This window comes from Panthera pardus, unplaced genomic scaffold (genome assembly GCF_024362965.1).
Source record: "Panthera pardus isolate Hobbes unplaced genomic scaffold, ASM2436296v1 HiC_scaffold_17, whole genome shotgun sequence".
In the NCBI taxonomy this organism is placed as follows: Eukaryota; Metazoa; Chordata; class Mammalia; order Carnivora; family Felidae; genus Panthera; species Panthera pardus.
The window spans coordinates 87,788,211-87,804,263 of NW_026526732.1; the positions used below are offsets into that span (position 1 = coordinate 87,788,211).

Genomic DNA, 16,053 nt, shown 5'->3' on the forward strand with positions numbered 1-16,053 from the left:
GTAAACAGAGCTGAAGTGTAAGAGAAAGGAAAATCAAGAGTGACACCAATATTTTTGGAGTGATTAATCAGAAGTATACAGTTGCCATTTATTGAGATGGGAAAGACTATGGGAAGCACGGTTATCAGTGAGAATATCGAGAGTTGGTTGGGAACATCTAAGTTCAATTGGGATTTTGATCACTATTAGACACCTAAGAGAAGATGCAAGCAGGCAGTTAGGTATGTTCTGGAGTTCAACAGGCAGGCCCAGCTGAGAATAGAACTCTAGGAGTTGTCAGCATATATGTGGTATTTATTTAAAGCCATGAAACAAGAGGAATCACTGAGAGACGAATGCTGCAGAGAAGTCATAGAGCTGGACGGTGAAACAACCAACACTTAGAGGTTGCTGAGATGAGGGAGGTTCAGCCAGAGAGACCAGGAAGAGCAGTGATGTAGGAGAGGACCAGGAGATGGTGGAAAGTCAGGGACTCTGAAAGTCAAGGGAGAACAGAATTTTAAGGAGGATAGAATAGTCAACTCACTCAAGTGCTTGTAGATAGATCAAATAGGATGAGAACTGAGATTTGACCACTGCATCCAGAGACCCATGACAGTGACTTTGTGGAAAGACCCATTGGATTGTTGGGGGTGAAAGCCCAGTTGCAAAGGGTCCAAGAGAGAATGGAAGGGAGAGGAATTGGAGGCAACAAATTTAGACAGCTCTTTTGCGTTTTAACTGGAGGGAAGCAGAAAACCAGACGGCAGCTGAAGAGGGATATGGTATGAGGGGAAGATTTGTTTTTCTTAAATGGACAGACAGCTCAGGATGCCTCACCATAGTTCAGAGTTTAATACTTCTTTATGTTCTACTAAAGTAGCCTCTTTTTGGCTCCAAGGACTGGACATTTATGACCACATGAATCCCCTTGAAGCGCCCTTTTAAATTAGGCCACCTTTCTCCATCCATTTCCCTGGTGCAGAAAAATCATTGATGACAGTCCTAATTAGTTATCCAATCCTACTCAAATTCCTTAGCTTAGAATTCAACAGAGGAAAAAAAAATCTAATGTCTATTGTTTGCCACAGTGAGTCTCGTCCCTTCTCTATACATCACTTCCTCCTCTTACTGTCACCTCTTCAGAACTCTGACCTGACCTTTACCCTCCCATCTCTGCTTATGAAAATTGCAACTGCTCTTCAGGGCCTCACTCACATGTTACATGTTATATGATCCCCTTGTTGATGACCTTAGCCATGTTACACATCAACTGCAATAGTATGTATTGTCAAAAGCAGTTCTGGCCTAGATGCTGCCCTATGTACTCAACATTTTTGTGTCTTTCACAGTATCTCTCTCAAAGCACAAAAACGTGTTATGTAAAGATATGTTGGATAAAAAGATGAATAAATTACTACATGCCAGGTCTGCTAACTCTTTGTTTACTGCTCTTTCCTTTCACTGTTCTGCCTTTGCCCTTGGTGTGATTCAAATGACTGTCACCTACTCATATTTAATGACAATTCCTAGCACTGTGTCTGGAACTGCATGGCCTAGTCTACAGACAGTTGGGGAAATTTCTGATTTCGAAGCAACTCAGAACCTGCTGCTTAGCAACTAGGAAGCTTCGCTTGGAGGAGGTCCCTTATGATGGTAGAAACCAAATTTTGGTCGTAAACTGAAAAGAAAAATGAGATCTCAGAAGTCAAGTATTGCTTTAAATCTTTGTTGCCATTGAGTAGATGAAAGCTTAAAGAAATATTTCTCCTGTTAAAAAAACTTTATCTTTGAAGAGCTAGTTTTTAGGTATTTTGTACTTGTAAAGTTTAATCATAATTCAGTATGTAAAAAATCAAGCCTTGTGCCATTCTCATTAATTTCAAATCAAGTTCTATAGTTTGTCATTAGAATTCTCTTAGGAGGAAAAGGTAGTTGTCTGCTATTAGTTTTTACTTAATTTTTATGAAGAGCTTAAATACGTTAGTAATCTTTCTCAACAACCTAGGAAAATAAGTAGAAATCACTAGCACTATTAAAAGAACAGAGAGTTGGGGCCAAAATTCCTTGTGTTTTTTTTTTTGTTTTGTTTTTAAGTTTTTTATGCTTATTTGTTTTTGAGAGAGAGAGAAAAAGAGAGAGAGAGAGAGAGAGAGAGGACATGAGCAGAGGAGGGGCAGACACAGAATTAGAGGCAGGCTCCAGGCTCCAAGCTGTCAGCACAGAGCCCAATGAGGGGCTCAAACTCATGAAACGCGAGATCATGACCTGAGCCAAAGTTGGATGCATAACTGACTGAGGCACCCAGGCGCCTCCAAAATTCCTTGTTTTAACATGTTGTCTGCTGGGCACTACTCATAAGCATTTTATGTTGAGAAGGATGAATTATGGTAGGGCATTTATGTTCTGTTTAAAGGATTAAAAAAACCCACCCTTCTTATTTCTCAACTTGTATTTTTCTCAAGTCTTAAAAACTGTAAACTCATTAGGGAGAGGAGAATATCTTTGGTTTTCCCTAGAATGTTTCCCTAGTGCATGCTTTATATTTGGACTTCAAAAATGTTGACTGAAAGACTAAATTAAAATATTCGTCACATATACTTTGTCAGTGGGTATTCAAAGACAAGAATGATTCCAGGTATGAAAATGAGAAACGTGTGGAAATCAGCATTTTAGATGTGTAATGTAAGTGACTTTTAGTAAGGAACTCTGCCAATCTTCCTTCAAAATAATTAACATGCAAATTGGAATTCATATTTCATGCCAAAAAATGGTTGTTGTAAAGATGATTATTAGTGTGTGGGTGGTGTTTATGTGGCTGCACAGATGTGTTCAGAAACCTCTGATCTATGTGGCACTCTGAACAACGCAGCCTGTATTCACAGATGAATTATCGTTCACTCCCCTATTATCCTGTGCCACAATTGCATCTTGCATATTTAAACAGGTGTACCAATTTATCCAGAGAATTACATTTTTGAGAAACCAGCTTAATGAATTACTTTGCATTTACAATAAGTAACTTTAATGAACTATCTAAACAAAGGATATACGTTTCCTGGTTAGCCATATAATTAAAGTTTCTCAGGGTGATTAAGTTATGAATTATTTTGAGAATCAAAATATCACACATATACAATGCATGCCTTATGCGAGTTACCAATTCACAAAGGACTATGTGAATAAAAGTATTTGAATGTGCTGAGCTGTCAGCACAGAGCCTGATGTGGGGCTTGAACTCACGAGCTGTGAGATCATGACCTGAGCTGAAGTTGGACGCTCAACCGACTGAGCCACCCAGATGCCCCTATTCATCTTTAATATGAATGTTCAATCACCAAATTCCTTGGTTATTGGCTTAGAAAATTATGGCTTTTTCTGGAGTTGGGATATATTCTTGGGGGAGGAAAAAGAGTGGGTTGGAGAAGGCCCTTATTTTACAGCCAGGCACATTTGGAATGCTAGCTCTGTCTTTTACTAGCTGTGTAACCCGTGGCAAATGATTTAACCTCTCTGCCTCACTTTACTCATGTGTGAACGGCTTCAAAGAGTTGTTTGAGGCACAGCTAGGTATTTTAGTAGTCATTAAGGCAAATGTTGTTCCATTCTTTCTTTTATCTATTAAAATTTCTACTGCAGTTTAGAACAAAATCAAAATAAAATGATCCCAAACAGATAAGACTAATCTAATAAAAATAAAGTATTTGATTAAAGTGATTTTCTTAACTGTAAGATAATTGTGTGGCTTGGAAAGCAGTTCCTTTGAAGGATGTCAGTAAACTATTGTTAAATAATTCATACTATGAATACACAGATATTTTTCATACTATTTGTAGAGAACTTTCCGTCTTAAAATATGCCTTGGTTTAGCTCTCACTTTCTTTTCATCCCACTTACCTCATTTTTCCAGATATCCATATTTTCTGGAGAAAAGCTATGGTAGGGTTGAGAGCAACGAGGACAGTTAGAATCATCTAACAAGAGGTGCAGGAATCTGAAAGCTTAATGTCTTACTTTTACCACTCTATAAAATGGAAAACTTCCTTTTGTTTAACTTTCCCTTCCTTATGGGTAGGAAGGATGGACTGCATCCTTCATCCTTTCCAGTTCTGATCTTCCATTCAGTACTTCAACTCTGGATGCTTCTGTAACAGTGGAAAAAAATGTATCTAATTTAATGCTAGATCCAGTAGATCTAGAGTCCATTTGGCAGGTAGGATGGAGTGTAAATCACTACTGGATGAAAGAAAAGAGATAATGTTTTAGATTTGGGACTCTGATACTTAACTGGGCATTTGCATAAAGCCAGGAGAATCAACTGACCAAGAAATATGGATCTGAGATGACTAGCAAAGAGCTTCCTCAATCTAAGAAGACGGGCCAGCATGATGCCATGATGCATGGTGGTGTACATCTTTTTTTTTTTTTTTTTTTTTACCTTGTCACCCGAGGCCTTCAGCTTCAGACCTGGTCACTCTTCCATTGTTCTGTTTCTCTCCTGCTCCCTTCTTATTTCTCCCTTAACACCTGCTAAAATGTAAGAACTTGTCAGGGCACATTTGACATAACACCAAATGTCTTCTATTATCTTGTTTTCCCCCTGAGTTCTAGATTTCCCTCTCAATTCCTCCATTTCCAGTCCTTCCAATTTCCATTTCAAGCTGTGAGTACTCCCTGGAGAATTTATTCTGTAGCATGCAAATTTTTTCTAGGACTGGATTTTCTTTCCTCTTCTTTCATCCTGGGTGCCACCTCTTTGGCTGTCTCCGTCTCTAATCTTCTCCTGTGTAAACGCTTAGCGCACGTGTGTGCTGTGTCAGTAGGCCTGGGTTCCAGTCCACACCCTCACACAGGCTTCTGACTTGGACAGTTCTTTGTTCTCTCAAAGCCTCATGTGAATAGAAAATCTACATCTTGAGGATGTGGTAAGGACAGAAATGGAAATTCAATGCCAGAGGGCTCTTTCCTGCCTAAGGCTATGCTGGAGTAATGCTGGAGTATTGCAGAGCTACTGACATCTACATTCAATAATCTGAGAAACTTGGGAAGAGCTTCCAACCCATTTCCATCAGAAAATCTGTATTCAGGGAATAAGACTACTGGTCCACTGAGGTGAACCAGTCCAAGCTGGTCTCCACCCATTTAACAGTCGGACCACACTTACAAACTTCTCTCTCTCTTAAACGACCTGCTTGTGTCCTCCAAGAGAATGTGAACTGTATGCTGTCTTTCTCCAGTTTGAACTTCAGTGGATGCTGATCCACTGTGACCCACTACGCCCGAGGAGAGAAACCTGCCAAGAACTGCCAGCTAGGATAACTGTGAGTCATTTGACCACCTGCAAAGGTCACTGCCACCCAGCCTACCTCTCACCACCTCCTCAAACACCCCACCTCCTCATTCTTTTTCTAAAGAGTTCAGGCTTTACTATACGGACCAGATACATTTCAAGGAAGCACAGGTCCCACCCACAGCCTGGCAAGTACAAACTACCTCGGGGTGTCTGGTTCTACTTTTGGTGGCTTACGACCCTCACTCCTCCTCCCCAAACACCTTTCCAACAACCCTTGAGGTCCGTTCGCTGCCCACAGTGGACCGGGAGAGACTACACTTGGGCAGACCCGCAGAGGCAGAGGCAGAGGCAGAGGCACGCGTTTAGGCCTTGCCAGTGAGGCGGCGGGGAAAGGGTTAAGGGGGACTGTTGTCATTCTATCCGTCCTCCAGCCGCAAGCTCTCCTCCAATCCCCAGGACCCTCTCCAGAGCCATTCATAAACAGGAGTAAAGTACGCCACCCGGGCCAGGCACCTTAGCAAAGACTACTCCTGGGGGCGCTTTTTTTGTGTGTGGGGGAGAAGTGCCACTTAATGCGTGTGACGGGTCCGGAAGCCTAGCGGGGCGGCAGGAGACACAGTCCGTGCAGGGGATTAGCAGAGGGTGGCGGGCATGGCCTGGACAGCAAGGGATCGAGGCGTCCTAGGACTGCCACTGCTGCTGTCTGGGCTCTGCTTGTGCTTGGCTCAAGTAAGTTGTGTGCGAGTTTGGGGGGTGGGGAGAGCCTTCTCACTTTCTCCCGGTTTTTTCCTCTCCAGGTCATCGAGACCACCGACCAGGTAAGCGGAGGGCGAGATGTGTTTGCAATTTTCAAGTGCACGCAGGGAAGAGTGGAGGAGCAGCCGTCGCGGGAGGTGTGGGGAAGGCGCAGAGCTTTCCCTGGGCTCTGCAGCCGCGTTCTTCCCGCAGCCTTGAGCACCTGCAGCGAGTACCCTCGGAGTCGGGGACCCTAATGACCCTCCGGTCATCTAGGAAAGGCGTCTCCTCCTCGACTGGGCCCCAACACTGCAAACAGAAGCTCTGAAGGCCATGACTTGAGACCGGGGTTTAATTGTTAGCCTGGCTGCTTCTTAATTCCCCCACCCCGCCCCTCTAGGACGCAGTCAAGGGCAGGCCTTGCTGGAGAAGGCGGGAATTCAGGCTAGCTGCGCTAAAGCTCCCTCTCCCGCTCCACCAGCCGGTGGTGGCAGCACTAAACCGCGAGTCCTGCTAGCGGTGCCCGCCGCTCTGGGATTGGAACCGAGCGGCCATGGCTGGCATCAGTCAAAATTTCAGCAATTTCCCGAAGGCTCTGGCATCTCCTCCCTCCCGCTGGGAGAGGACCAGGCGGGGGCGGGTGAGCCCAGCCGAGGTTTGAGGTTTCACTTACAAAGACCCCATTGTAACCTGTCTGGTCATTGGAGTTTAGAAAAACAAAGTTTTCCTTGATGAAAGAAGCTCCCCCCTCCCACACTTTCTTATTCTTTTAAATTAGAAGAGAAAAAAAAAAATCCCACATTCCCTAAGCTACATGCTCATACTATTTTCAGAAGCCAGTATTCCCTCTAGCACTATCAAAGCTTAGCTGTTTGCAAGCTGTTTAGCGTCAGTCTCAAAGTTGGTGTAATTTTAAAGCAAGGTGCAATGACCTTATGCAAGAACAGTGTCACTGCAGGTAAATCTGAAATGAGGCAAGGCCCTCCCTGGGTTTCAATGCTCTTTTGCCCCACTCCTCCCCAGTTTTCCTCTAGTATTCCCCCCCCCCCCCCCGATTTTCACTGGAAGTAGAAAGATTTACAAAACGATCCGGTTTTGTAAACAAGGATCAAAGAAATCTATCTGAGGTGGAGCGCCTCCATTTTGGGCAGTTCATTTTGGCCAAAACACTGACTCTCAATTACTAATCAAATCGAGGTTTTGAATGACCGCCATTTTCATTACTGCATCCCTTTAAAAAAAAAAAAGGCGTCAGGCCTTCCCTTCTTCAAGACCCCCTTTTGGTTTAATTTTAATGCGCACTGTTGGGGTGAGGCCCTGTGACCCCAACGCCCACTTTAGGGCCTGCATCCACGTGGTGGAACCAAAGAAACCTGCGGTCGCTTGGGAATTTCATACATGTTTACCAGGTTTCAAAACTCCCTGCTCCAATGGGAAGTGTCCTTACCGCGTGGAGGTGGGGGCCTCAGAACATTGCATTCAGTTTCTCCTTGTTGCCCAACGTGCTCCATTAACCTGTATATGCTGTTTTTGTCAGAGAGGTCCCCCAGGCCAGCAGGGTCCCCCCGGGCCTCCGGGCCCCCCTGGAGTTCCGGGCATCGATGGCATCGACGTAAGTTTCTATTTCCAGTTCTCTGTTCCTCCAGTCCTGCCTTTTCCTACCCTTTCTCCAGCGGGATGGGTTTATTTTTGACAGGGCTAGATGCCCGCCACCTAAAGGCGGGATAGGACTAGAGTGAGAGCTGGGGTTGGATCCTAGAAGCCTGGAGATTTTCAGAGGGATGAGGTAGACATTCTCAGTTGTCCCCGTTGGTCAAGAATCTCCACAATTTAGCTTTACCCTGTCCCCGTCCCTGATTTGTGCGGTGAACACGCGTGGGAGTCTCCCCGCGGGCTCCCTAGCGCCTCCCACTCATGGACTACTCTTACCTTTTCTCCTACCCCTCTAGGGTGACCGAGGTCCAAAGGGTCCCCCGGGCCCCCCGGTAAGTTAATCAGCGCATTCGCGCTTCCTTTCCTTCCTTTAGACGTGGTTTGCACCACGTGAGCCCCAAGAGTCCCAACTTTGTATCTTTCTCACTCACTGCCTCGCCCGCTCCCCGCTCAGGGTCCTGCTGGAGAACCGGGCAAGCCAGGAGCTCCGGGCAAGCCAGGCACTCCGGGCGCGGACGTGAGTAGGCGTGGGTGCACGGGAGCGCGCGCAGTCCGGGACGCGCGCGCGCGCGCGCGGGGTGGGAGTGGGGGTGGGGGCGGAGGTGGAGGTGGTGCAGGGGAGGGAGGGAGCAACGTAGAGATACGCCGTAGAGTTACGCCGGAGGGGTGCAGACTGCGGGAGTCCACGCGGGAACAGGGCTGCGGCCCCGAACTGGGCCTTGTACTCCATGCAGCTTCGGCAAAGGGTCCTGAGAGGGTGGAGCTACCTCGTGGCACCCTGGGTTGAGCCTGCAGCGCTGGCAGTACCTGCTCTCAGAAAACGCCCGAGGGTCCGCTTCCCTGCTCACCCGCCTGCTCGCTTAGCCCCACTTCCCGCACAGGGGGTGCTGGAGGGGGTAGAGTCTTACCCGGCTCTGCGGGGGCTTCTTTCCCAGGCACTAACTAGATTAATTTAGAAAAGGACCTGCAGGCCGGGAAGGGGTAGAGTACTCCTAAGTGCTAAGGAAGAGGAGAAAAAAGATACCTTTGAGGGGAAGTCCTGGAGTGGGAATGTGGGAGAGGGGCAGAGGCAGGGAAATGGCCAGCACACGTAGAATAGACAATTCAAAACTCGTTTTCCCTCTTTCCTTGTTTTCTTGACTGGCATCACTGACAGAACAAATAGTATAGGGTTGCTTGAAAACTGGGAACCAGCAACCTTTCTCCAATTTACCCACCTCCACACCTCTGCCTCCCCTCAACTGAGGAAAGCTCATACTGGCTTGTAGGATAAACCTAACCAGTAAATAATACTTTCTCAGACTCTCATGATTTCAGGACTCTCGGCTTCCCCTGTCTCTATGCGCTGGATTAATACTTATTGAGGTCCTACTACAGGCCAGCCCCTGACTTTAAAACTGGGATACAAAGTGAGGTAAAATAAGGTTTTCTGTTCTCAGAGAACATACAGTGGTGCATTCCTCAAGTTATCCTTCAAGTGACCGCTTTATGTTGTTTCCGAAACCCGAAGACTTTTTCTAAATCAAAGAAAGCACCTGAAAACCTATTATTATAATTCCCAAGAATTTTTGACTACAGAGTAAGACATTTTGAAGGAAAAAAGCTAGATTTTAGTGGTTATTAAGATATGCTTTCTTTATAAAAGATTACCATTATGAGGGTATTTGTCTATGTTATTTAGTACTTTAGGAAAGACTTTGTTTTACATTCCAAAGCCCTGAGTTTGAACTTTCCTGTGTGATGCACGAGGCAGTGCAAGAATCCTCCAAGAACGAATATTTGGATAACGAATTGAGTATCAAACTAATATTTGTATAATACAAATGAAATTATATAATTTGTTGGCTTTCAAGCTCTTTCCGACACACCGAATTACTTGAAACTGTCACATCATAATAGAAAAGTCTGATACATACAAGGCCACTCAATAAACCAGTAGCCCAATATGGGTTGGATTTATTTCTGCATCCCTATGAAACTTGGACCAGTCTTTTGTGTAAAAAGAAAATTTATGATTACATTATTATTATTATTAGTTTTGTGGTGGTTGAAGCATAAACTAATCACCTGGTCTTCTCTTGGTAATGAGTTGAAAGAATTTCAGAGAGAGGGCTAGAGTTTTCTGTGCTTCAGTTAACGGTGCTTTTGTAGCATGCTCGGCCTGCTACAAATTCTTCCTTACCTTTTACCATGAGGTCATAAAGACAATGCCTGCTTTTGCTTTGTAAAGTAATTCCTTCTCTTCAACAGAAATTTTGGGGTAAACAAGTGAAAGTGCTTCAAAATCTCTGGAAGTACCATGTAGTTAACAATGACAAGGAGTTTTATCTTCGTCTATAGCGGCAGTATCGTAGTAAGAAACTCACGTGTGTGCCAGCATTGTAGGCCTTTCCTAGAACAAAAGTTAACTATACTAAGCAAAAAGTTAACTACACCAATTGTATCTGTGTAGAACTTTTTCCCTCAAGTACAGTCACAGACATTATTCCCTTTAACCTTACGATAACCTAGAAGGCAAGTTCGGCTAATATTATTTTTCACAGATAAGAACACTGAATAATTTTGAGGACAACTAGTTTCCTCAGGGACCCAGATTTATACAGTGGTTAAGATAGTGAAAGAAACTAGATTTCTTCATTTTTAACCTTACTCTCTCTCCAGATAGTTTTGCCTCATGCGGATACAAAATGAAGATCTTAAATGGATGAATAATCAGAAAACTGAGAGAAAAAGAGTGATAGTGAATTTTTAGTATCTGAATTACCAGCCAAGAAAAATGATTTATAATTAATATTTTATAATTGTTTGTAGACATTGGTACAGTTCTAACAGATTTTGAAATGGAGCCATAAGGGAGTTATAAGATTCTGGCTTATGCTATTCTTTGGCTCCTTTGACATGTTAAACAAGTCTTTTACCTTGAGACGACACATTGAGAATAATGAAATATCAGTAGCTGGATCAGATTGATGTTTGTTTATCCCTGAACATAGGGGAGCTAAGTAATTAGGAGAGCTTCAGTGATCTTTTCTTGTCGGGTGAACCTGAGTGTATTGGTGGGACCTTAAACCTCCAACCTCCTTGTCTTCTGCTCTTTGGCTCATTGCAAAGCTGTTCTTTTTGGTAACGTTAACAAATGGTTAATGAGATGATGTTTGGAAGAATATAGAAGGAACGTGATTTAAAGGGTAATTATCCTAAGTGAAGTGGATTTTTTGACAGAAAATGTAAAAGACTCATGGCAAATATGCTTGTAGAATTATGCCTCGAGTCTCACAAGCTGAGTAGTTAGAATGCTGGAAGGAAATGACTGTTGAAGGCTGGTGTTCTCTGCCAAGCAGTAGCATGAAAGTTCCGAACACAGTCAGCTTCAGCATCGTCCCGTATAGAACTTTATCTTCATAAACATTCATATGAAAGCAATGAAAGCAATTCTTTCTGCCACTGGTAGAAATATATATATATATTTTCTAAATCAAATATATATATATATATATATAGCCTTGGTTATAACCTTGCACCTAAAGGACAACTGTGTTATTATCAATAATCAATAGAGATATTCTTACAGGCTCTATTTGCTGTGACATGCTCAGTGAGCTTTGTAAAATAGTGTTTTATTCATTCTTATAGCATCTAAGATAGGCAGAAGAATAATTAGAATTAAATACAGGAATTATGGTTAAACTATGTCACTTAAAAAAATTTTTTTTAACGTTTATTGATTTTTGAGACAGAGAGAGACAGAGCATGAACAGGGATGGGTCAGAGAGAGAGAGGGAGACACAGAATATGAAACAGGCTCCAGGCTCTGAGCTGTCAGCACAGAGCCTGATGCGGGGCTCGAGCCCACGAACTGCGAGATCATGACCTGAGCTGAAGTCGGATGCTTAACCGACTGAGCCACCCAGGCGCCCCTATGTCACTTTTTATAGGAAAGAGGTTAGAACATCCTCTGGATGTATTCAACTACTATCCCTGGCAGATGTTATATGATTAGAATAGTGAGTTATTAAGGAATTATTCTGAAAGGTCAGTGTAAGTGGAAATAGTCTGACATCAAAGATCAGTTTGATCACAGAAATGTGAGGAAGCCGTGAAATACAGAGCCCAGGTTATTCTAGGATAATATCTAGAATTTTGTGTGTTCATTTGTTTGCAGAACCCTTTGTGAATCAGGTTTTAAGCTCCCAGAGGGCAGGGAACGTGTCTTATACTTCATGTAAACTCTTTACAACATCTCTTTACAACATCTATAGCAGTGCTGAGCATATAATAATGATGATAATAAACAGCTAACATTTATTCAGGGCACACCCCGCCAGGTACTATTTTAAGCATTTTGCTTATATAATTTTATTTTCAAAATTATCATATCAGATAGATATTAATATTATGCCTATTTTGCAGATCAGGAAACTGAGGCACTATACAGTTGAGCAACTTGTCATGGTTGTACAGTTAATAAGTGGCAAAGTTGGGGTTTGAACCCAAAATAAAGATGATATAGAGGGATAAGTGTAATATCCTTCCACATAAGATGCTAATCTAAATTAAACATTAAGTACTCATGTATCGAGTATGTGTTAGATGCCAGGGGAAATGTTCCAGGATTATTATAATGGACATATAGTCCTTGTCCTTATGGAGCTTATGCTTTTCTACATAGCTGTTTCATAACAGAGTTCACTGTAGCATCTGACACCAAAACGTATTTTCAATTTAATTCAGAGACCTTCCTAGTGATAGACATATTTTATCATGTCATATGGAAGATACTTTACATAAGTGGTAACCTGGAAGCAGCCTTCATGTTGTTCAATAATTTACTTGGTTCTGCTTTATTTTTATGCAGTTGAAATTCTACCATATATAATAGCTATTGTCCACCAATCTTGTCAGTTATTCCAGTCACAGATTGAAGATTGTTAGTTGATTGCATGTGTGGGAATTGACCAGGGTTGATTTTGGAGGGCATTCACAGGAAGTGGTAGTTAGAGGTTCTGTTAGTCAGATATGCTCTGAGGTATGTAAAGTCTGTGTGTCATATGTGACTCCAGAGAGCGCTCCTGTCTGTATGGTTGGTTTGCTGAAATACAATAGCCAACATTCCATTACTACAGGTGCTCAGCAACTAAGATGCTGGGGCTTGTTCCAAATTACAGTGTTGTATTTAGACTAAGGTGATTGAAAGTCAAAGTTGGTGAAAAATTGTTTTATGTGTGTTTAATAATGTTCTTTGGTAAAACTTCCTGTAATTAGCATTTTCAACTTTTTTTTTACTTCCATTGATTCACTCTTTGGAGTTATGAGGAAAATGGATTAATGTACAGAAATGTAAAAATGGTGGCCAATGAACTAGTTTTCAAGCATTTTAGTGATATTTATGAAATGAAAACATTTTAGTGATATTTATATAAACTATGAGCAATTAAATATGGATTTTGGTGATCCTTTTTTAAGTTGGGCTTTCATATTTGCAAGGAACTCCTCCCTTGATTAATACCATTTGAACCTTTTTCAAAATCTTGGTAATAGTTTTGTAAGATGTTTATGTATGCATGCACATATGTGTATATATGTATATCTCCATATCTCCATCCATCCATATATATATATATATATATACACACACACACACATATTTATCTTTGGCGAGGTATATTTCAAGATCACATTATAAGTGACATCTAAAAGTGTCAAAGAGTAAAGAAAAAATTTAAAAGATGCATCCTCACTAAATATGGAAATTCATGTATACATGTAGTATTATTATACTTTATAATGTATTTTATATTGAGGGTGATGGTAAGAAAAGTACTGGTAGGGAAAATGAGAATGTTTAGAGGATATGCTTTAGTAACTGCTTTAGTATTAAATATGACAGATATAAAACGTGTTTTACTGTAATTGGGTTAAATTCTATATACCAAGTGACACACATGAAAATATATACTTAATTATACCTATTATTACTAAGGAAAATAATGTAGAAACAAGCATGCTCTCAAACATTTTATTTTTAAGGTTAATGTTCTTCAATAAGCAACTGTCATTGCTGGAAGATGGCTGGAGGACTTTAGATAGCTATAAGGCAATAATGAGATTATGTTTAATTCCTATTGAAGAAACATTTTATTAACTCTCAAGACACCATTAGAGAGTTATAGAGACATATAATATTTTTATTTTATAAATGAAGTGAAGGAGGTACATAAGCATGGGTAACTGACAGAGCCAAGATCTGTTGTCCCATTAGACTTAGCTATTAGAACGCTATAATTGTTATATTGCATTTTTCCAAAGTGGAGACAAAAAATACTAAATTATTGGACTCAGTGAGAAACAATGCAATTAGAAGGAAGCTAGGAGCATGATAAAATTTATCAACAGAAATTAACAGTCAGATTTAATGTTAAACATTACCTTTGAATAAGAGTACGGGAAGGTATTTCTTTGTAAATATTTGCATCATACAAAAGTTACCATTCTGTACATAATTAATAAACAAAATGCAATTATGCACTTAGGAATTTGCCTAAGGATGCTATAATAGTTCTAACATCATCTTGCTTTGTTAGGGGTTAACAGGACCTGATGGATCCCCTGGCTCTGTGGGACCAAGAGGACAAAAAGTAAGTTAGCCACCTGTTATTAATTGCTGGTATTAGATGCTGAAGTATAATTTTATTGTAGTGTTTGCAAATCAACTGAAAGATTAGTTATGAAACAGTGGAAATACACTTGTTCAACTAAAATCATGTTTTAGTTGAATTAAGTTAAATGAAAAAACACCAAGATGGGGTATTTTAATGATTTCAAAATTCATGTAAATTACATATTTACATATTCATGCTACAAGGGGCTAAGTACAATGAAGTTATTTTTATTTTTAGGGAGAACCTGGTGTTCCAGGATCTCGTGGATTTCCTGTAAGTAATTATAAAGTGACAGAATTGAAAACCTCCTACCTTTTTCTGTCATTGTGAAATTTTTTTTTATTATATGAAATTTATTGTCAAATTAGTTTCCATACAACACCCAGTGCTCATCCCAAAAGATGCCCTCTTCAATGCCCATCACCTCCCCTCCCCTCCCTCCCACCCCCCATCAACCCTCAGTTTGTTCTCAGTTTTTAAGAGTCTCTTACGCTTTGGCTCTCTCTCCCACTCTAACCTCTTTTTTTTCTTTTTTTTTCCTTTCCCTCCCCCATGGGTTTCTGTTAAGTTTCTCAGGATCCACATAAGAGTGAAAACATATGGTATCTGTCTTTCTCTGTATGGCTTATTTCACTTAGCATCACACTCTCCAGTTCCACCCACGTTGCTACAAAGGGCCATATTTCATTCTTTCTCATTGCCACGTAGTATGTCATTGTGAAATTTTTAAATGCAGTTTTTGACATAATATGCATCACAAAGGAATTCATGACTTTTCTGCTATGGTAAGCATTCTATGAGTAGAAAAATTTTAGAGAAATTTGAATGCACACTATAAATACATGTGTCTATTTGCAGGTAGCTTTTCCCAATAGACAACTCCCCCTTTACTTCCCTTGATAGAAAACATTTCTTGCATAATAACGGCAAATCTAAATATGCAGTATTTAGACCATAATATCACACCACTTTCTTCACAACTGGTTGTATCTCTAGTGAAACGTCAACCATCAGATATAATTACCAGCCTAATCCTCTGGCTAGTCTTTTCCCGCATTGCCCAATCTCACAATTTGTGTTATTTCTTTATCTGTTAGAGGGTTTGGTTCTTAGGCTGCTTTTCCTTTCCATTTTACTCTTTATTCCTCTTTTGTTCTTATCATTAATCTGTATCTCTCATCTTTGTTTTCTATTTGCACTGTTTTCATGGCCATATTTCACTGTCTGTCAACTTTTCCATTATAAACCTACTTTCAGAAGTGAATAGCTTTGCTGGCCTTTCTCCCATATTTTTTTACTCAGAGCTCAACATCTTATAGAGATGCCTTAAAAAAAAATTAGTGACATTTGAAATTTGTCAAACATCTAGATCTATGATAATGAAATAATTTATTGATTACTTTGGTATTTTCAAGCATGACACTTATTTCCCAAATTGATTTACATATTAAAATGTTCAAATAGGAGTAATTCTTCAAATGCCTTGAAATGCCTTGGAAAAGCCCCACTTATTATTAAAACATACTGCTCATGTGAAATTCTTGCTTGTTTTGGCTGCCTAAATAATTAGAAATAATAATATCATTATCATAGGGTGTACATTAATTCTACTAAATGGTTCATATAGGGATGTTTTAGAAAAGGAAGTCTAGAATGAAAAGCTAACATGAATATGGTATTAGAGACAGCTGTGAATAGAAGTTATTCCAGCCAATGTAGGAGAGAAAGGAGTAA

At 40.9% G+C, this 16,053-nt stretch overlaps 1 protein-coding gene across 1 annotated transcript in view; it reads left to right on the forward strand.

Annotated features, from left to right (window-relative positions):
* The window catches only part of COL9A1 (collagen type IX alpha 1 chain), an 87,400-nt gene that overhangs the window by 15,514 nt on the left and 55,833 nt on the right, over positions 1–16,053 (forward strand). Inside the window, exons 6-12 of the mRNA XM_019417659.2 lie at positions 5,217–5,300; positions 6,070–6,090; positions 7,545–7,619; positions 7,957–7,992; positions 8,115–8,177; positions 14,242–14,295; positions 14,557–14,592. Coding sequence (XP_019273204.1) covers positions 5,217–5,300; positions 6,070–6,090; positions 7,545–7,619; positions 7,957–7,992; positions 8,115–8,177; positions 14,242–14,295; positions 14,557–14,592 — 369 coding nt within the window. The remainder of the gene's footprint in view (positions 1–5,216; positions 5,301–6,069; positions 6,091–7,544; positions 7,620–7,956; positions 7,993–8,114; positions 8,178–14,241; positions 14,296–14,556; positions 14,593–16,053) is intronic.